We start from the raw sequence: 21,553 nt of genomic DNA on the forward strand, positions 1-21,553 counted from the left end.
TCACGGTTATAGGATGGGGCTGGTGGCAGGGAAATACATATAGTTTAAATTTTCTAGGTGATTCTGATATACATGCCCAACTTCTCCAACTGATAATTACTGATCATTTGTGTTTTATTACTGTCCATGAAGTTTTTATAAATAATTCAGTGGTGGCTACTGTTATTACTTGAAATGAGACATATCATAAAAGTACAAGTTTTCTTTCACATATGTCAAGTTACTTTATATCTCAATCTGAAATCCATGCATGATTTGATATATACAAGTTCTGAATCAAAACATAGGTCCAGGGGCGCCTGGGTGGCTCAGTCGTTGAGCGTCTGCCCTCGGCTCAGGTCATGATCCCAGGGTCCTGGGATCGAGCCCAGCATTGGGCTCCCTGCTCCGCAGGAGGCCTGCTTCTCCCTCTCCCACTCCCCCTGCTTGTGTTCCCTCTCTTGCTGTGTCTCTCTCTGTCAAATAAATAAAATCTTTAAAACAAACAAAAAAACACAAAAAACAAAAAACACAGGTTCAAGCATGTAAGATCAACAGCTATTATGATTTTTAATTTTGAAAATCTAACTTTATTGTAACTCTTTTAATCTTGCACCTTTTAAAATGAAAACACAGACTGAGGAGAGCTACATTTATTAAACACTTTTTCATCGATATTTAGTTAACATTGACAGTGCACTAAATACTACAGCAAACAGCCTGCTGGGATTTGGACAATCATTTATTTTCAATTAAAATTCATAGTTAAGTTTGAAAATATGACCCTGTACTTCTGCCAGCTTAAGCTTGATTTCTAATTTAACGGACACATTTGAAGTAAAGAAACCAAACCAAATCTTCTTGAATTTCGATTGTTTACAATGTACCTCATCGATATGAAACAAGGCTTTCTGAAACTGAGATCGTGGCAAATCTTTACAAGATGAACAATAAAGGAGAAATCGTTTTTTCTCTATTTTTATTTATTATAAAAACAATATTACCACATAAAGGGAAATATTAAATTTACCCACAAATCCACGACCCTAACATCTTCTCTGTGGATTCTTTAAATCTTTATCCACAAACATAATTTTTACATAGCTATAACCTGCGTATTTACACAATTTGGGGACAATCACTATTTAAAAACTAATATACAGGATTATAAGTAGACTCCTCTTTAAGGAAATTATACAGTGTAAAACCTACACTATGCCTGATAATCCCCAAATACCCAAGAGCTTAAAACTTGATGACCAAATTACAACTGCCTTTCTTTCCTTCTCCACTTGAGTACCTTAACTAAGATGAGGCTCATATTAATCTGAGTTCATCCTAACACAGGATATGTAAAACACAGCTGTTGTCTTAGTTGTTTAGCATATTGTCTTTGTACAATCTTGCTACAATCTTAAAATTACATCTCTGATATCCCCATCCTAACCTAACCAATAACCACAACGATTATTATTCCACTCTTTTTGAACTCATTTTAGAGCAATGTAGTGAATACAACCAGCAGACAAGGAAATCTGCAGTTAAATACACTTCTACACCTAAGAAGCACAATTTAGGTAAAGCAGATTGTGTGATCACAGAAACACCAGCCTGGGTCCGTGAGATGTCCACTATGTGATCTTGGGCCAATCATTCTGTCCTCGTGCTGTTCAGCTTACTCTACTGGAAAATGTGAAACAAATATTTGCATTCTATCTCTTTTGAGGATATGATGGCAAAACCAGAATACAAGGGAAGAAACCCCTCAGATAAAAGCTATTGGATTTTTTAAATAATTCATTTTCTGTATTGATTAGGACAAATATAACTTATTACTAACCTATATACTAAAAGTTCTCTGTATCATTCTGATTAAAAATTATAAATGAGTTCACCTTTCCAATGTGTTTCAAGAACAGACCTGGAAAGCATGCTGAACCAGTTTCATTTAGTGACACACTGACATCTAGTGGAGATTTATGGTGCACTATGGGATAAGTGCACACCCCAAATCAACTTCATAGTCCCTGTGGGGCCAGAGAGAAGCAAAAGCTCTTTTTGGTCTTTAGGCAAAGCAGCAAGAAAAAATATAAATGAATTAAAAAAGAAAAGTACACTTCTTGTATATTTTTATTTTGATTGTTACCAAATTAAAAACACTGTCCAATTTGCAAGATACTGAAAAGTTAGGGGATGATATGAGGGGATGGCAAAGAGCTGGTTAGTGTTGCAGTCGTAAGATATCCCTAAAACCCTCCCTCTGACTCAGTTTAAAAGAGCAAGTGTGTGTTCACCTGCTCTTTTCTTTCTACAGTGAATGCAGGGAAGGGTTATTGAGGAAGGGGAGAAGAGAAATGACGGGAGGGGAAATGTGGAGGAAATGTTTTCCAGGTTTTTCATTACATCCCTTGAATTAATTTCTATACCTCTTTGTGGTGAGAATTTTATTAAATCCAGAGGTAAATTTCCTTTAAGCACATATCACTAAGAATTTATCTAAACTTGCTCATCTAAATATATTGCATTTACTTTGTAATAAAAATATAAAATAAAATGTTTCTATCGCCCTGAGCTTTCACAAATGCCTAGCACCATCAGTGAAGTTTGGCTCTATGTTTCATCTCTGTCCTTTCCAAAGGCTACAGGAAATAAATGTTGAGTGGCTTTAGGAGATAGTCAATTTGACACCTGCAAACTTTAACATGTGATTAAATTAAGATCACAAATACTCGTTGGAAGATTGTCACAATCTCATTACATCTGCTACAGGACAAGTTAAATTTAAAGTTTGTCCCCTCTTCCCCTTTAGTGAATGTGGTTAAGGACTGAGTGCTCAATCTACACCAGCCTACTTCCTTGTTTTCTACCAGGCTTCAGCCACTGGATGGGACTTCTGTACACCACTGCTTAATGGCTTCATTATTTCATTGAACAGGAAAGGTTGAAGAGGAAGAATTCTGGAAGCTGGAATAAAGATTTTTTTTTTTTTTTCCTTTAACTGCTATGTGCTTAGCCTCTGGTTCTGGCGGACCTTTCCACCACCACCACACCTCTTCTGGGAAAAAAAGAAAGAATGGAAAAAAAGTGCAAACACCTTACTTTCAGACTGGAGGAAATAGCATGGAACTAAAAGAAACCTCAAGGATTAGGAAATGTGTGATTTTTCTCTTGAGAAGAATGTGCATGAGTTTGTTCCCGCCACACCCAGAATGCTTCTCAATTCAACTCCTTCACTCTTTCATTTATGTCTGGGAATCAGACGAATCATCTAGAAATGATTAGACTAGACCAGCTCCCAAATGTAAAATCCTAGAATCTTAAGGCAGCTACATTGCTTAATTATAACCAAACACCGTTGGGTAAATATGTATCTGTTATTGGTGTTGTTAAATTTAAAAGAAATATACTCACTTATGTCCTTCTTGGCAATTAATAGTACACTTCAATCTTCAGAGCCCAGAGACAAAAACAAACAAACAAAAAACAACAAAAAAGATGCAATACAACCTATTAGCACAAGCAAAAACAATATTCTAATAGTGAAGCTTCATGCTGTACTCAAACATATAATTACCCATACAATTTGCAATTGTCTTGTTTTACTGCTTAAAAAAAATCTTTCCAGATTCTTTATAATGCCCAGTATTTTACCAATTTTTTCCCATCACTAAATATTTCTGCAGTGTTGTTCATTATCTTTTGTTCAATAATTGAGAAAATTCAGGCCCAGAGAAGTTTAAAAAAAAAAAAAATTCTCCTTACAGAACAAGACAGTACAGTAAGAAAGAAATTTGAAAGCAACAGGCTGGTGGTTAATTAAACTTATGGCTCTAGAGTTCAGTATCCTAAAGACCCACAAGTCAGAACTGAAATTATTGTTATTGGGTGTTTTACTCACATGCAAACTATTGTGATAAATCAATGACTTCTAATTACTCTAAGTGATGATACAACTAAAATTTGAAAGTTGTGATCTCCATATTTTTTTTTTTTTTAAAGATTTTATTTATGTATTTGACAGAGAGACACAGCGAGAGAGGGAACACAAGCAGGGGGAGTGGGAGAGGGAGAAGCAGGCTTCCTGCGGAGCAGGGAGCCCAAGGCGGGGCTTGATCCCAGGACCCTGGGATCGTGACCTGAGCCGAAGGCAGATGCTTAACCACTGAACCAACCAAGGAACCCCCCCAAATATATATATATATATATTTTAAGATTTTATTTATTTGACAGAGAGAGACACAGCGAGAGAGGGAACACAAGCAGGGGGAGCGGGAAGAGGGAGAAGCAGGCTTCCCGCAAAGCAGGGAGCCCGATGCGGGGCTCGATTCCAGGATCCCCGGGATCATGACCTGAGCCGAAGGCAGACGCTTAACAACTGAGCCACACAGGCGCCCCTCCATATTCATTTCTCAAGAGAAAGTGTCAAGTATGTCAGGCTCCGACCCTTGGTAATTCGTTCTCATATAGTATAATACAGATTTCATTTGATGATACAGCTTTATTTTGGAAATGATTTTAAAGATTCCTGGGCAGGACCCCAACTTTGGAGCTGTTACTAACCCTACAGTGTTGAATAAGCAGAGTCCAGTATTTTCTGAGAAGTCATCAGTCGAGGGGGGGGAGGGCGGGAAATGGCGGGGGGTGTTGTCCTCCTAAGTCACGCTTCTGGCTTCATGCTGCCAAAATATGCATATGCCACTATGTCACAGACAGGAACGGAGTCTTGTAGACAAGCGTAAAGTCGTAGCTGCTAAAGAAGAGGCAACTTACTAAGAGATCAGTCCATGGGTATGTAACTGACACAAATCTCGAGGAGCGGTCAGTTCAGAGTACGTGTGCACAATACATTTAATGTTAGAAAAAGAATTTACAGGAACATATAGAACCAATACTAATATTCCCACCACCGGAAGCCACCAATCTGTGGGTTTGGCTTCTCCGGAAATGCAGAGAAAACAGAGACAAGTCTGATTTACAGAATCTGAAGAAACTTTTTATTGATCTCTTTATCCTTCCAGCATTAGGAGAGCAGGCAATACAGGACTTTTAACCCAAGCTCAAAAGAGTATACCTTTTCCCAAAGCTTAAATGGTCTGGATGTTTTCTTCACAGTACAGTACCTTCTCCTAAATCAACTATCATAGTCCTCCATCAACATCATAACCCACAACCAAGTGCAGGATAGGGGTGCTTTTGCTCTTTTTCTTCAGAGATTCCCACTGCTGTGTTATCTCGTGGGCTTCTGGCATCCTATATTTAACACACAGTGTTCCCCAAAGGATAACCACAGAGTTACATAAATCCTACTTTGAAAACACATGAAGAAGAAAAAGTACATTTCTAGCTAATCACCAAGAAGGCTCTAACAAGCTGCACATCAAAAGGAATAAAAAACGATTTCTAATTTTAAGTAACAAAATACAGGGCTTTAGAGAGGTTTCTCACTGCAGTCTTCCAGCCAGGCCTTAAATAAGGAAATGCTGTCTTTGCAAGGTGCCTGGGAAGAGGTGTTAACCAGGGGAATAAAATGAAACTGGGGACAATGACCAACACAAGACTTAAAAACCTCTGCTACTTTAAACTCTCATCAGTATCATCTGGGAAGCTTCCCTTTTGATCTTAACTAACATTAGCCTAGCTAACAGTTAACTTTAAATCTGCAAAGTTTGATATGCCTGTGTTTAAATGTGGTCAAATACTTGTTAACCTTACTGGAAACAAATCACTGCAATGAAAATAAAAACAAGGGGTGCCAAATGCCAAACCGATAACACGGTGCTTATCCACTGATTATGCACTTACCTACACCTGTAACGTCATCTTAGGAAGGCACTTGCAGTTAATATATCAGCTACAACACTTCCAAATATTCAAATCCAGCAAAAAAAAAAAAAAAAAAGTACAGAGTTGCCCACTCATCACTGAATTATTCTGGACTGAACAGAAGGCTCAATTTCAGCACTGCCAAATGCTCTCAGGCACAGAAGCAATGCACCATCTGTCTTGAAGCACCAAGTATATCAATTCAGATTTAAAATACTGGTGTGCCTAGCAATGTACCTTAAGCAATCCATTTTCTGAGGTTTGAAACTTAACATGGCCAGCAACAAGGTTACATGCATCAATACTTTGAACTGCTGTTTGTAAAAGAAATTATAAAAATGTCAGCGCATCGAAGAGTTGTAGTCCTATGAGCAGAAAGCCTTGAAGAGTAAGAGGATTAAGGAAGAGTTCTCAATGAGTCACTATTGCTATTTCTCTGAGAAAATATTCTTAAGTGATAGATGGCACCGCTGCCATTGGCAAGAGTGGCTCTGGGATTTCACTACGAAACGCGTGCATCCGAAGCTGGTACTGAAATGGATGCGGCTTCATCCCAGGAACACACTGCTGTCCTGACAGAAAGCGAGGCTTCTAGGAGTTTGCACTTTACTCTGTAAACAATGGGCAACCACTCAAAGTCTTAGGAGCAAGGCGTGTCCTGATGAAGCGCTTGCCCTGGGAAGATTACGGTGATAGGGGTGTGAAGGAGAGCCGACTCCTTTGTATGGACAAGAGGGGAACTTAAAAGGCGCCTAGCGATAAGGGATAACTGTGAGGGTGTGAACAGGACGAGGACTGGGACATGTGGCTATCTAAATTTAAACAATACATTAAGATAATATGGGCGCCTTGGTGGCGCAGTCGGTTAGGCATCTGACTCGTGATCTCCGCTCAGGTCTTGCTCTCAGGGTTGTGAATTCAAGCCTCACCTTGGGCTCCACACTGGGTGTGGAGCCTACTTTAAACAGAGATTAGAACTAGAAAGGAGAACAGAACACGAACACAAGTCCTTCAGAAATAAGGGGAAAAGACAGCAACAATTAGCCTGTATAGGATACATGAAATATTCTAAAGGACATTACTAACTTGAGAAAGAAGAGCCATGCCCTATTTAATTTCAGATCGTAAGTATAGCTGGGTTTAAATGTGCAATAATCACAGCAAAGGTACTGCTCCACCAAGACTTGATCAGGAAAAAAAATTTAACTTGTAACAATTTGTTAACTCTTTAAGCAAAATTAAGTGGTTGAACCAATGATGAATCAGGCCTTAGATTTTCAGAGAAAATAAGCTAAGCTAAGCCCCTTATGTATGGGTCCTTGGGAGGCAGGAAGTCAGGAAAGCAGCAGGAAGATGGGAGCCCTGGTCCTAAGTTCACTGCCGCTTCCGTTCTCTGGCAATGAAACCTGCTCTTCAAATTCCCTACTTCCTGGGTAAGGGAAGGCTTCATCCAAAGGGATGCAGGCTGGAACCAGGAGTGTTTACCACAGGACTAGGGTAGAAGTCAGGGTAATAGGAGTTGATGTTACGTCTTTCTCTGACCATCACATCCACCAAGCAGACCCGGGGTAAAGAATGCTCAATTTCCTAAGAATCATCGGAATGAGCAAGAAGGCATCTTTGATAAACCATTTTGCTGTACCCAATTAAGAAAAGTCTTCTGTAAAATAAATAAAATCTTTAAAAAAAAAAAGGGGAGGGGATGCCTGGGTGGCTCAGTTGGTTAAGCGTCTGCCTTTGGCTCAGGCCATGATCCCAGAGTCCTGGGATCGAGTCCAAAGTCAGGCTCCCTGCTCAGTGGGGAGCCTGCTTCTTCCTCTTCCGCTTCCACTTCCCCCCCTTGTGCTCGCTTGCTCTCTCTCTCATAAATAAAATCTTAAAAAGAAAAGCAGTCTTCTGCCACATCAACTCTCCAAAGCTCTCTGTACTTACCTAGGACATTCCTTTTCCTGACTACACTATGATGAGCTCTTTAAGAGACCTAAGTTTCTTCTGTTTCCAGCATGTATAGCAGTATTAGCTTTCAATTTAAGTGATGACTTAAATTCCTCTAGTTAAACATGGTGTCAAGGTAGATTCTTCAATGACAAAAGGAAAATCACTTGAAGGAAAGAAAATATTAAGGTGCTTAAGACTGAAACCAACTAACAGTTGCTGACCGTACGTGATGGATTAAAAGAGCTGTTCCAAATGCTACTAGAACTTTAATTACTTCATTAACATGTTAACTATGAAATTAAAGGCCCATCTAGATAAAAAAAAATCACTTAATCATACATTGATTCTCCAGGGCACGAGGATTCACACAAAACACATGAGCTCTGGTCCTGCCATCCTCAGTTTCAGTCAATAACCACCTATTTCATGGAGGCATAAAAGCAACAAGAAAGCTTCCCGGCTGCATCGCCCCTCCAGCCTGGACCTATCCTCTTGTCCTCTGCCTGTTCTCCTGTTGAGTACGGATGGGATGAGATGTCTGAGTTCCCAGCAAAGGACAACCGCTTCACTTGTGTGTTAGATCCCATCCCCTCCTGCCTACCTAGAATTCAAGAATTCGGTGAAGGCCTAGACTGCTTTATGTGGGGATACTGTTTCCCAAATAGTTAAGTCTAGTCAGAAAGAGAGAAATGTCCAAGGCAAGTGCAAGGAGCTTTGGAAACACCCTCAGTAAACAGTGGAGCAGATGATTTTCTCCAGGACACTGCCTCTCTGCCCCACTCATTCATTTCTTCCTATTTAATCTTTCCCGTCAACAGTTTTTTTCTACCTAAAACCACCACCGCCCCCGCAACAAAACTCCCAACTATTCCCTATTTCTCAACTTCACTGCAAAATTGTCAGGCATCTCCTGTTTCTGCCTTTCCATTATCTTTGGCACCCACTCCAGTGGAGCTTTTGTTCTCACCACTCCAACAAAACTGCTTATCAAAGTCACTAATGTCCACCACCCATCAGTTGCTGAATAAAATGGACACGTCAGTCTTTATCTTATTTGACTTATCAGTTGCACTGGATCCAGATCACTCCTACCTCCTCCACGAGAAACTTCCTTTCCAGCTACCCACCGGCTCCTGGGGTTTTCCTCTTACTTCTCTGATTGCTCCCTCCTGGGTTCCTTGGCTGATTCCTCATCTCCTGGCTTCTTAACGCTGGAGTGCCCAGACTTCTTTCTTCTCTAGCAGCCCTTATTTCCTTGATGATCTCCTACAGTCTCATAGCTATAACACCTATGCACGCAGGAGTCCCAAATGTACATGCCTGGCCCAGAACTACCCCTGAATTCCAGATTTGCATATCTACTGCTCTGACACCTCCACTTGCGTACTGAATAGGCATTTCAAACTTCACCTGTCAAAAACTGAGCTCTCAATTTTGCCCAATCCTGCTCCACCTCCAGGTTCCTCATTTTAGTTAATTGCAACTCTAGCCTTCTAATCTGCTCTGGTGCCAAATGGATTTCTTTTCCACACCACCATAGTTAAATGCATCATCAGCCAATCTTGTTAGCCCCACCTTCAACCAGCATCTGATCACTTCTCACCACCTACTATTACTAGCACCTACTACTGCTACCCAAGTAGAAGTCATCACAATCTTTTACCCTGCTCCCTCCCTCTCCTCCCCTCCACCAATTCTCGTCCCTAACAGTAATCAGAGATTCTAATCAAACACGTCATATCCTATCACTCTGGCTAAAAAACCTTCCAATGGCTTCCTGTCTTAGAATACTACCCCACTCCCCACAATGGACTACAAGACCCTATGAGGTCTGCCCAGCTGTCATAGTCTCGACCTTGCCTTCCACTCTTTTCCTAGTTGCTCACTCCACCTTCCCCAGCCCTTGCTGGGTTTTGCATGGTTTTTGCATGCACTGGGCATGCTCTCATCGCCGAGTTTTTCATTTGCTATTCCCTTTGCCTAGAATACTCTTCCGCCATGTGGCTCATCTCTCCCCATCTTCAGCTCCTGACTCACCTTTTTGGTCAGATCTTCTCGGACTACCCATTTTATAACCACAATGCAACCTCCCCTTTCTCCTGCTCAGCACACCGTGCCTCTTTCCTTCCCTGCTTCAGTTTTCTCCACAGCACTTACCATCTAACACACACGCGCACACATTTTTTTTTAACTTTTTTAAAAACTTTTTTTGTCTGTTTCCTTGCAATGGCAAATAAACACCATAAGGAAGGGGATTTTCATGTGCTAGCACATACATGTAATTCCTTTGTGTCTGAAGTAGGCATTTTACGAATAAAAGAGAACAGGAGAAATATATCAAATCAAGAAGAGAGTAATGACAAGGGAAAATTATGTAAACTCTGTAGGACAAAATGCATTTTGGTGTATTTAAGGACCTTAAAAATGACAAGATGAAGTTATTCTCCATTTTAAACAAGTAGACATAAAGTAGGTTATGGGAACAACCCACTACTACTTCAGATATTTCAAGTTAACAGGACTATATCCAACACCTACTACATATTAAGCACTGAATCAGTATGACAGGGAATTAAAAATGACATGACTGATTTGCTTCATATGGTCTCTGGATAACCTTCTGGAAAACTTATACCTATGGCATAATATTAATTCATTCAGCAAACATATATCATATTAGATATTATGCTGAGATAGAGACAAGGAGTATAGATACTATCCTCCAAGAGCTCACTATTCAGAAATATGTATAAGGTATTAAACTAAATGTAATAAAATGCCAAAATGCATGCTACAGACACTGGGTACCTAAAAGTAATCTGAAAGACAGTAATTATTTTAGGGTGCCTGGGTGGCTCAGTTGGTTAAGAGACTGCCTTTGGCTCAGGTCATGATCCTGGAGTCCAGGGATGGAGCCCCACATAAGGCTCCCTGCTCAGCGGGGAGTCTGTCTCTCCCTCTGGCCCTCCCCCCCCCATGCTCTCTCTCAGATAAAAATCTTTAAAAAAAAAAGACAGCAATTATTTTTGAAGCATCAAATAGTATTAAGTATGTTTAATATCATATAGATTGGGTAAAATTATTATACTAATATTTTCATAACTAAATCAGCAGGGACATCTGTTCAATTTCTCATTCAACAGAAAATGGATACACATTAGCAAAGATGTGTTCTCCTCTGCTAAGATGAGGGAAAAATCTTATCTGGACAGGAAAATGATGAACTATTTAAGGATGTGACAATGTATTCATCTCTGTATGCATCACAGTGCCTGAAAGGATCTTCAATTAGCAAGCACCTAAAATGTGTAGAACGAACTGGAGGTCAGTTAAGGGGTTCTATAGCATAACCAACCTCCATCCCCTCCAATAGAAAAAAAAAAAAAAAGAAAAAAGGATTCTTGCCGAGGAAGGCACCTGGCTTGTTGCTGGCACTTGGAAATATGCACATGCTTAAATTATTTTTATTTTATCTGATGTTTGTGCACATGGAGTCTCAGAGAAACAGACAGACTAAAAGTACATGATAGTAAAATGGGAAGGTTTCATGGAAGGTTCTGGACTTGAGATAAACTTTAGGGATTGGAGGATTTAGGGGAAAAAACTGCTTTTAATGTTGTGTGTTGGGTAGACTGGCGTATTGGCTTTAGCCTTACTGGATGTCAACAAGGTAACCTGTAGCTGTGGAAGACTTAAAGTGAATTTAAGTATCTCCAAATAGACTCATTGGTAATATCTAGATTTGTTGATCAATTCCTTTGCTATGCCATAGTTCTGTTTATTTCTGAAATATATCCAGGGCTAGGACCCAGAGCTCTGATGCCTAATCAGAGTTAAATCACTCTTTCTCATATACAACTAAATTAATGATAAATACTGTCAAAGGAGTTTACAATGTCCGTGTGCCTGAATCTGAGTAATCTCTCATTTTGTTGTTGTTGTTGTTTTTTAATTTTCAAACTTAGCTTCTGAATGCTTGGTCTTGCTAATAGGATACTATCAGTTAAAAATCACCTAGGGCTTCTCGTCATAGGAACACTTGGAACCATAAGAAGATGAGAGCACAGCAGATGGCAAACTAAAACAAGAGACCCTACTCAAAATCCAGGATATTCCCTTCAGAGAAGTGCTTATGAGTTTATGGAGCACATCAGGGAGAAAAAGAGGAAAGTGAAGATAGGTGTGGCAATATGCATCCACCTCTAAGGTCTCTCATTTCTTCTTAACTTCTCATTTCTAATTGACAAGGTTGATTCTGTCTGAGAAGGCTTTAGCACTACCCATCACTGCTGGCAATCTGGTTTACAAACCAGTCTCAGAAATTCTTTTTTTTTAGAAATTCATTTTATAACGGTTTTTGAAAGGCCTATGTAAAATCACTGAGGAACTTTACACCAAAACAGAAGTTGACAAATTAGTAATAAAAAATTGATGTTTCAAATAATGCCTATATATCAAAATGTAATTATGAGTTATTTTTTGGGAATTACTTGAAAAAACCTAATTTATTTAGACATGAAACAAATCTATTTATATACTCTACTCATCTAAAATAAAGAACACTAACTGAAATGTGGATAATGTAATCACTGTAGACTCATTATCTCAGCCTCTTAAAATAATCTGCATTGGTTTTATAAAAATAATGTTTTCGTATCATGCCATAATTCTGTCCAAAGACCACAATATAAATGTCAAGTGAAAATGTGCATTAACACAACTCAACACAAGTTAATATATGAGTCACAGGACTGAAACTGACTTAAATTTTACAATACAGTCATTCCTGTGTTGTTGTAATACATTTGGACAAATTAGTGGGCTGATTCTAAGTCCAACACCTCAAAGTTCTTATTAGAACTTTTAGGGTCAATCCAAACTGCAAATGCCTACACAGTTTTATCCCTGTGATTAAGATTTCCTGCTTTAAAAAAAAAAAAAAAAAGCAACGTCTATATAACTAATACATCTTGTTAGTTTGAAAAAGGTAGTCATTAAATGCTTGCTACATATTTATCAATATAAATTTCCTGATGTGGTTATGAAATGTATAACTAAAACAATTTAAGATAACATCATTTATCTCATTTTCTCAATCAACAAAGGGAAATTAGTGATGTTAAAAGTATTCCTGGGCGCCTGGGTGGCTCAGTTGGTTAAGCGACTGCCTTCGGCTCAGGTCATGATCCTGGAGTCCCAGGATCGAGTCCCGCATCGGGCTCCCTGCTCGGCGGGGAGCCTGCTTCTCCCTCTGACCCTCCCCCATCTCGTGCTCTCTCTCTCTCTGTCTCATTCTCTCTCTCAAATAAATAAAATCTTTAAAAAAAAAAAAAAAGTATTCCTACGACAAGTATCTAAGGTAGAAGATAAATAAACATATCTCAAATTCATTGGAATCAATTAATAAAGCCTTATTTTGTAAGGTTACATTTGAGACTTTAAAATAAAATTTAAAATAAGAATTTACTAAAATGCAAATTGTACTTTATCCTAGACAGTCCTTTTCAGAAGTTATTGATCTATGTATATTTGCTGTTACATAGATTAACTGTGATGTTACAAACCACAACCTGGTGAAGAACGGAGGATGTACCTCCACATTGTACTGGCTGTGTAATCTGGGCAAGTTATTGAACCGGTCTGTGCATCAGTTTCACTCTATCAACCGAAGATGGTCAGAGGGTCTCCTCTCCTAAAGCTCGGCAGGGGATATTCAGTAGCTAAGCTGTGGCTGGCACACAGCGGCACCCAGCAAGGCTCCCCTGAGGGCACGTGACCAGAATTCAAGCACAGCAGGCTCAATGCAATACACAGGCCATGACTCCTCTTGAACACATACGAAGTTACATTTGGACTTTCATTTGTAAAATTTGTAAAAAAAAAAGTAAAAATGTAAAAAATCTGGGCTCTCAAATAGCACAATTTACATCCAGAGCAAAGTTTCATGGAGGAAAAAACCCACCATATTTATAGTATACATAGATGAATACCTATGTAACTGAAAAGCGGATCTACAGTTTTCCAGAAATAGAAAACAAGGTAAAAAATATTCAGGATTTTAAAGGGAACCTAACAGAAAGAAACCAAATGATAATTGTTATTTTTCAGTCCATTTGAAATTGTAGCCTGTTTCCTGAAAGAGAAAGCAGAACAAGGGTAACAAATGTTATAGGATTAGAACTACTGAGTTTGAGGGCTAATAGAGAATAGGGAGATAATCAAATTCAACTTTTGTTTCATAGATGAATAAACTAAAACTCAAAGAAGTTAAAGTGTCATATTCAAGGCCACAAAGGTAGTTTGTGAAAGAGCCACGAACATTTTTAAGTAACCAGTTCCCTCTTCTCTGTCCCAAGTGAGCATGGGTTATAGCCTACAAAGTAGCAAAAAGGTTGATGGTAGTAATTAGTGGGATAACAAATAAAGGAAGTCTAACGATAATACCCCAAACATCCTAATATTCATTATGATGAAAGCTTTTCTGGCATCAAGAGAAAGGTTCATTACTCCAGGATGCAGAATATACGATACTGGAAGTGGGGGAAAAAAACCACTTTTGCAGCTCACCTACACAGAAACCCTTACAGTTTATATAAAAGGTCCCCACTCTCATCACACTGACTTGAGCTCCATTATCTATTATTACCACTTAAAATAGTCAAGGCTCAAGGGTTTTCATAGACCTAAGCCTGAATTCTTCAAAATACTACCTATTTGCTTAGTGTTCCCTTTGTAATATGGAGAGATGGGGCGGGGGGTGGGTGTTAGTGAAAAATATACATAAAACTTTATTTTTACCCTGATTTAAGACTTCTGTTGACAAATACTCAAGTAGGAGGCCCACTAAGTGACGGTATATGCAACTATAAATGTTTTACTTTATTAGCTTGAAGCAATGTATTTTTATGCTAGTAACTCCACTCTATACATTTTTAAGATGGTACTTTAAGCTCCATATTTAGGACTGGAGAAGACATTTGCCCCGCATTCCACAACCTTGGCTACAGGACTGGAGAATTACCTCAATAATTATCGTAGCCATAGAAAAATATTAAGCATATTTATACTGTTTACCAAACCTAAATACTACAAAGTAATTCTAACTCCTGTAAGAAATCTAGTATTTGATAACTGTAACCAAAAAGAAGGAATTTATATAACCTGTAAAACGCTTAAAATTTAGTTATTTTTTCAAATGAGAAATAAATGCCAGATCTGCACACTAATCCAGAGCTCTATTCCACCTTCAGGCCAGACAATGGTTTCTGTGTTCAACTCTGCCTCTAGCTATTATCTGCTGGCTAAGTGCCATAATAAGAATGGTAATACACACCATACACCATGAAAATTCAAGACCAGTACTAGAAGTAAAAAATGTATCAATGACACAGAAGCACTATCAGATTAAAGTTATTTGACAACACTGTCCAATGGTGGATGAAAATCACCAATTGGGAAACAAAATATTCCATAAGTTAATACCAGATTCCTCAGTGAGTCACAATTTCCTATTATCTTTTGCTCAAATATCATCTTATCGAAGTAGAGCTTTACGTGTTTTGAGATCAATGATTTTAAATCCAGTTTTACATGTTTAAGCTCATTATATTCTCTCATTAGTACTTCCAGGAAAAAAAAAAAACTCTACACATTTAACAAGATTTCAAATGTTTTCAATTTAACAATTCATTTATTTGTACTGGTCCTTAGTAGTCAATCTTCATATCCGCATTTTTATTTCATCAACAATCATCTCAGATACACCTTCTAACAAGACTGACTTAAAATATTACGACAGGAAACTATGCCTTCAGGAGCATGTTTATTGTGTTTGAGATGATACATCAGGTGCTCTCTGAGCTACAAAGGGTAAAAGGAAATCCTCTCATTACAAACTGACAAAGGTAAAAGGTAAAACATTTTTCACAACAGCATGAACCACATACTCAGAAATAGATCTGGGTTTAATACAAATGACATAATTCCTAGTCATCTACGGCTACTTTTATAACTTCATACAGATAATGAATTAGGCTAAAATGCACTATAATATTTGGTAGACTTCAGGACCAGTATCCTTAGTACATCACAAAATACATTTTGATATCCCAAAGAAGCAAGACTTGCAAGTAGGCGTTTTAAACATAACTAATCTACAGCTACAAAGTTCTACTCTTGATAGCATTTACCTTTTTGGGGAGTCTCCCAGTCTCCAAAGGATAAAAGCAGAGAGTAGAATCAGTATAACATATACACAGAAGTCCGTATTGTAAAGGCTATAAAGATTTGCAGCACAGTGGGAAGGGGCCTTCTGCTCCTTCACACCGCATACAAATTCTGTGAATTATGTGGCGTATCTCTTGGTCCACTGTCTGGCTATCCTGTCATGTTCTGCTCTGTTGGTCAAATACTGAGTGGCTATGCTTCCAACCAGAGGATCCGCTGGAAAAGTAGAAAGAACATTAAGAGATATTATACAGTGTCTTAAAGTTACAGTTTTAATAGTCTATTAAATTGAAACATTAATTTTTCAGCAGCACCTTGGTATATAATGGCTAAATTTTCAAGATTAAAATGCTTCAAATAACAATCATCTGTGTATTTTAATACTGAAATTAGAAAAGCCCTTTAAACTAAAAAATACAAGTTGACTTAATAAATTTGATTTTTTAATACTACTCTTGGCATTTTATTCAGCAATGGAAGTGTGCTTGGTGATTATAGTTCTACCTTCTGTTTAAAAATGTGATTTTTAAAATAAAAACTCAAATCTTACAATACAGTTTACAGCATTTCGGTGTAGATATTATGCACATTCACAAGCATTTAAAATATTATTATACATATGTACTTTCCTTCAGTGCCTTCCTCTTTCACTTAATGTATCTTGGAGAGCTTTCCCTATCAGTTCATTTAGAGCTGCCTCACCCTTTTTAATTCTCTTGGGCATAGGTATAACTGCTGGGTTTATGATAAAAGTAAAAGCCTTTGGTGATTAGTCCAATATATAGAAAAAGTAATTCAACTTCTTTAAAAAATGACCACTTGTAAGATAACATATGCAAAATCCCAGGTCTAAACGTCACTTTTTCAAGTCAACTACACATGTTAATATGTAGCAAATTAAGCATTTCTTACAAATGTTAGGAACTATGTTATTAATGGCTTTATCTCTGAGTTAATATAATCTAGTCCAACTCATAAACTATCACTTTAATATCCGCTACCACTACTTCTAAAATACCTAACTATAATCCAAGAAAGAAGGGAGAATTAGAAGCCCTTAGTTACTAAGTGGTTGCTGTAGAGCACAAGGCAGCATGGAAGGAGTAAGAAAAGGAGGCACTGGGGCCAGTCAGGGCTTTCTTCCCGTCAAACATGGTTTGTACAGCTACAGAATTTAGAAGAAAGTCCATCAATGACAGAAAGAAAGTAATTATAGGTAGCATGCCATTAATAAACTAAAGAAAGTTACTGTGAAACTTCTGGTCTATTCTAAATGAAATGGCTTTGATAATTTCCTTGCAAAATGATTTATGCTCATCTTTCCACCAACAGCATTTACTTTCTCAAATCCATAGTTAAGGCAGCCAAAACACACCGATTTCTGTAGCCCCACTGTGTGTGTTAATAAAGGTTTGCTTACCAGGGTTGCAATCTGTCAAAAGAGAACAAATCGACAGCAAAACCTTTGAAATAGTCAAAGCAGGACTCCAGTTGTCTTTAAGGATGTCCAGACAGATGACTCCCTGACTGTTGATGTTGCAGTGATAGATTCTGGTGCGGAAAGTAACCTAAGGGCAGTTCCATTAAAAACAAAGAAAATGAATGCTTTATTACCCACTAAAACTCTCACCAGCAAAAGTAAAGGGTAATATATCATAGATACTAAATAGAAAATAATTTACTGAAGAGCTAATTAAATACCAGGTTTAAGTAATATCAAAAGTAAATGATTTTAACTGGGGTGCCTGGGTTAAGCATCCGACTCGATCTCAGCTCAGGGTAGTGAGTTCAAGCCCCACACTGAGCATGGAGCCTACTTGAAAAAAAAAAAAAAAAGTAAATGGTTTTATTCAATTCAGTTGAAATTTTTTTACCCTGCAGACTAGGAACTATATCAATTTTACACCAAAGTGAGCAGCTGATTTGGTTGGCTTACTCTAAATGAATGATACAATAATTCTATGTATGCATGACCATATATACCATATATACGCACACACACGTGCACATACAGCTCTGTATAAAGCATGTGAGAGAGAACAGAAGTGTTTTAGTGCCAAAGGTAAGAAGAAACTTGTGAAGAATTTTTCTTACCATAAAAAACAAAAGTTACATTAGCTTCTTAGTAGAAAAGATTAGTATCAACTCAGCTAATGTCCTGTCATGTATCAGAAAATATTGGCAAGGATTTAGAGGAAGGTTGATGAAATCACCAGTCTATTTTTCAGCCTTTCATTTCTGTAACTGGTTCAGTATCTTGTTAGACTAACACAGTAAAATGAAATAAGCAAGGTCTTAAGGTAATGAATAAAGGAAACTAATATATCTCTGAGATATATGAAAAAAGAGGATAAATCATAGGAACAAATACTGGCAAATTCCAAAACAATCACAAATAAACTGGGTGGCTAACTCTTATTTTGGAATAGCAGAGAAAAAAAGAAAAAAACAGTTCCCAATCTCCTGGAACTAGCATTGTACTATATGATCTCCCAGGTAGAGTCTAAAAAGAAAATATTAAAAGCCCTCAAACGCATATTTCTGATTAAGGATGCATAATTAAAAACAAGAAAGAAACCAGTGGTCTAGTAGCGGAGGAAAAAGGAAGAGACTGTACCTCCAGAACTTCTGTGTAATACAGTAGACATACTAGCTTTACAGCTCTTAAAATACGGTTAGTCGTAGTGAGATCGGCTAAAAATGTACAATACAGACGACATTTCAAAGACACAGTACCAAAAAGAGAATGTAAAACATCACATTAATAATACTCTTACATTGATTTCATGTTCAAATGACAATATTTTGGAGGTACTGGTATTAAAAGTAATTTCACTGTCTTTTTCTACCCTTTTTAATGTAGCTCATAGAAAATTTAAAATTACACATGTAGCTTGCATTAGATTTCTGTCAGACACTTCTGCTCTAGAATATGGGAATAATGTATGTTTAGATCACTGACAGCTGACTACTCAACAGACATGCATGGTTTATAAACACAATTAATAATCTGAATCCTTTTGGGGCGCCTGGGTGGCTCAGTAGGTTAAGCATCTCCTTCAGCTCAGATCATGATCCCAGGGTCCTGGGATCGAGCCCCGCATGGGGCTCCCTGCTCCACTGGGAGTCTGCTTCTCCCTCTCCCTCGCTCACTCTTGGCACATGCGTGCGCTCTCTAATAAATAAATTTTTAAAAATCTTAAAAAAATACTTTAAATCCTTTCAGCTATTAATAATTGGTGAACAGAAGAGAATTAAATTTTTATTATTCCTCAAGAAGTTCAACACCTTTTCCAAACTTCAAAAATAAGCAGAATTGTATAGAAATAATTGTACCTAACACCAAGATAAGAGCAGAAGTATTCTTTCTTTTTCACTTGTTCAACCACAGATCTAGATAGTGCTTCATAATACTGTGTCAGATATCTTAGGCAAGAGAAATGATTCAACATGGAATGATTAGAAAATTAAAATACTGAGACTTCGGCAAAAAAATTAAATCCTAAATTAAAACATAACCACTGTACTAACCAAAACAACTAATAAGTCATATACAGAACTATAGTTTGAAAGATTTATGTTAGTCAATTTCTATTTTACATTAAAAGATGCCAAGGAAAACAGAAAAGTCTTAACAAATCTTCCCTCACAAAATAATTTTGTAAAAAAAATAAATGTTGCAAACTTTTTTCTAATTTTGCTACCACATTAAAACCAATTTCAAGAAAAATGAGGCATCTAGAAATAAGTATCACTATTTATCAAAGACAGCCATGAACTATTTTGCTATGATTTTGTTTTCTGCAATAAAGGAAACTTCACCAGTGAATGCAAATTGAGCAGTTAGTGATAGACCAGCACTGTTAACATGTGTCATTTTGAATGTGAATACAGTATGTAGTATTATTAACATGAGGGCTTTGTTCCTTTATTTGAACTAGCAAGATATATACTCTACATACGTGAAAGCATTCAATAAGACAATCATTTAAAGATCTTAAATTCTGATGGGATCACTTAGTATAGTACTAAAAACACTGACAACTCTAGCTGACGGCAAAATACCTCTAGATGATAGGGAACCTTGGTGTACGTACTTTGAGGTAGATACCACTAGGTGGAACTGTTATCTTATTAGATAATGGGAGAAAAATCCTAGGTCTAAAAACAAAAACGAACTCTTAATTTTTACTTTCCCTGCCCCCCCGCCCCACCCCAAGCATGCAAGTGAGCCCAGGCATTAAACTGCCACGCAGGCATCAAATTGCTACATGTATTTTAAATAGTGTAGGGAACATAAGGAACTATGTTGAAAGGAAAACATTTCATCATGGTTAAAGGCTTGATAACAACATACTTTTCCCCTGACATGTCAGAAGTCTCTGTAACTAGACCATAATTATGTTCAGGCTTAATATTGGTGGTTTTTACCTGTTGGCTGGACCACTTTATAATGAGAAGTGAGAGGAGGAAACTATCCAGGTAATTGTTATGTTTAAGACTTGAAAAATAATCGCCAATTATTACAAGGTACAACTCAACCCTTTTGTTACCCATCCAGTTCCTACTGAGAGCCAACTGAGGCATAAGCCACCTAGCCACCATCATTCCCATTACTACATCATTATCTACAGAAGGCACAAAATAAGCTGATTAAATAATAGTAGTTTCCCTCCTCTTTGCTATGGTTTTCTAGTTTTTGCTGATCAGTAAAGGTAAGGAATTGAGCACAAAATTCAAGTTATTTAATTCTTATTTCTGCAAGTTGTCAAACAGGTTTACTTTTTTACCCCAATATGTTTCTCAAGGAAGGTCCACAGGATATTTTCCCTTACAACATAAATCTAAAATGTCTCTGTTTTGGGGCACCTGGGGGGCTCAGTCATTAAACATCTATCTTCGGCTCAGGTCATGATCCCAGGGTCCTGGAATCAAGCCCCACGTTGGGCTCCCTGCTCAGCAGGGAGCCTGCTTCTCCCTCTCCCTCTGCCCACCGCTCCCCCTGCTTGTACTCTCTCTCTGTCAAATAAATAAATATTTTTAAAAAATTTATCTCCTTTATTGGTATGCAAAGTGGCATACTTTCATTTACAATTAACAAACCCTCTTTCTGCTAATCATAAAGTTACTTGTATAAGGCAGAAATCAATTTCTTTCAGTTTTAAAATTCTTGGTTACATGAGAGTTTCCATATCAATTCATGAAAAACAATGAAATAAAAATGATTACATCAATACACATTTAACCTCTAGAATTTTGGAGAAGGATAAATATTAAAGAATGGACTTCTAGGTTCTTACCTTTGGTGGCTTAAATGGATAATCAGATGAAAAAGTGATATCCAGAAAAAACACACCACCTTCATATACAGAACCTGGTGGACCAAGTATAGTCGATCTCCATTCATAAATGTTATCTCCTTTAGGCCCAGCACTATTTAAAAGAAATTAAAAATCAATGTGTGTATCTGTAAGCAACGAATGTTAACATCTTAAACCAATTAAGTATTAAGGGTAAATTAGCAACCTAGAGCAATGAGATAAATATAAAAGAAGCCCCAATGTGTGCATACATGTATAAAATTATT

The 21,553-nt window shown here is 37.6% G+C and overlaps 1 protein-coding gene and 1 long non-coding RNA gene across 5 annotated transcripts in view; both read right to left on the minus strand.

Moving 5' to 3' along the window:
* Positions 1–525: 525 nt before the first annotated feature.
* On the minus strand, positions 526–10,722 carry LOC115943512 (uncharacterized). The gene is made up of 2 exons (XR_014143496.1): positions 3,391–10,722; positions 526–3,034 (listed from the first exon to the last, which is right to left on the minus strand). It is a non-coding gene; the product is annotated as an uncharacterized LOC115943512 (long non-coding RNA).
* Positions 10,723–15,543: 4,821 nt separating this feature from the next.
* UBE2E3 (ubiquitin conjugating enzyme E2 E3) overlaps positions 15,544–21,553 on the minus strand; it is an 80,780-nt gene continuing 74,770 nt past the window's right edge. For all 4 annotated transcript variants that reach the window (XM_081814041.1, XM_081814040.1, XM_006739246.3 and 1 more), the window contains exons 4-6: positions 21,267–21,399; positions 17,387–17,534; positions 15,544–16,182 (exon numbers count right to left, since the gene is read on the minus strand). In XM_081814041.1, the coding sequence (XP_081670167.1) occupies positions 16,085–16,182; positions 17,387–17,534; positions 21,267–21,399 (379 nt within the window). In that variant the 3' untranslated portion in view covers positions 15,544–16,084. The remainder of the gene's footprint in view (positions 16,183–17,386; positions 17,535–21,266; positions 21,400–21,553) is intronic.

This window comes from Leptonychotes weddellii, chromosome 3 (genome assembly GCF_054177405.1).
Source record: "Leptonychotes weddellii isolate Sample4059 chromosome 3, ASM5417740v2, whole genome shotgun sequence".
NCBI classification, from domain to species: Eukaryota; Metazoa; Chordata; class Mammalia; order Carnivora; family Phocidae; genus Leptonychotes; species Leptonychotes weddellii.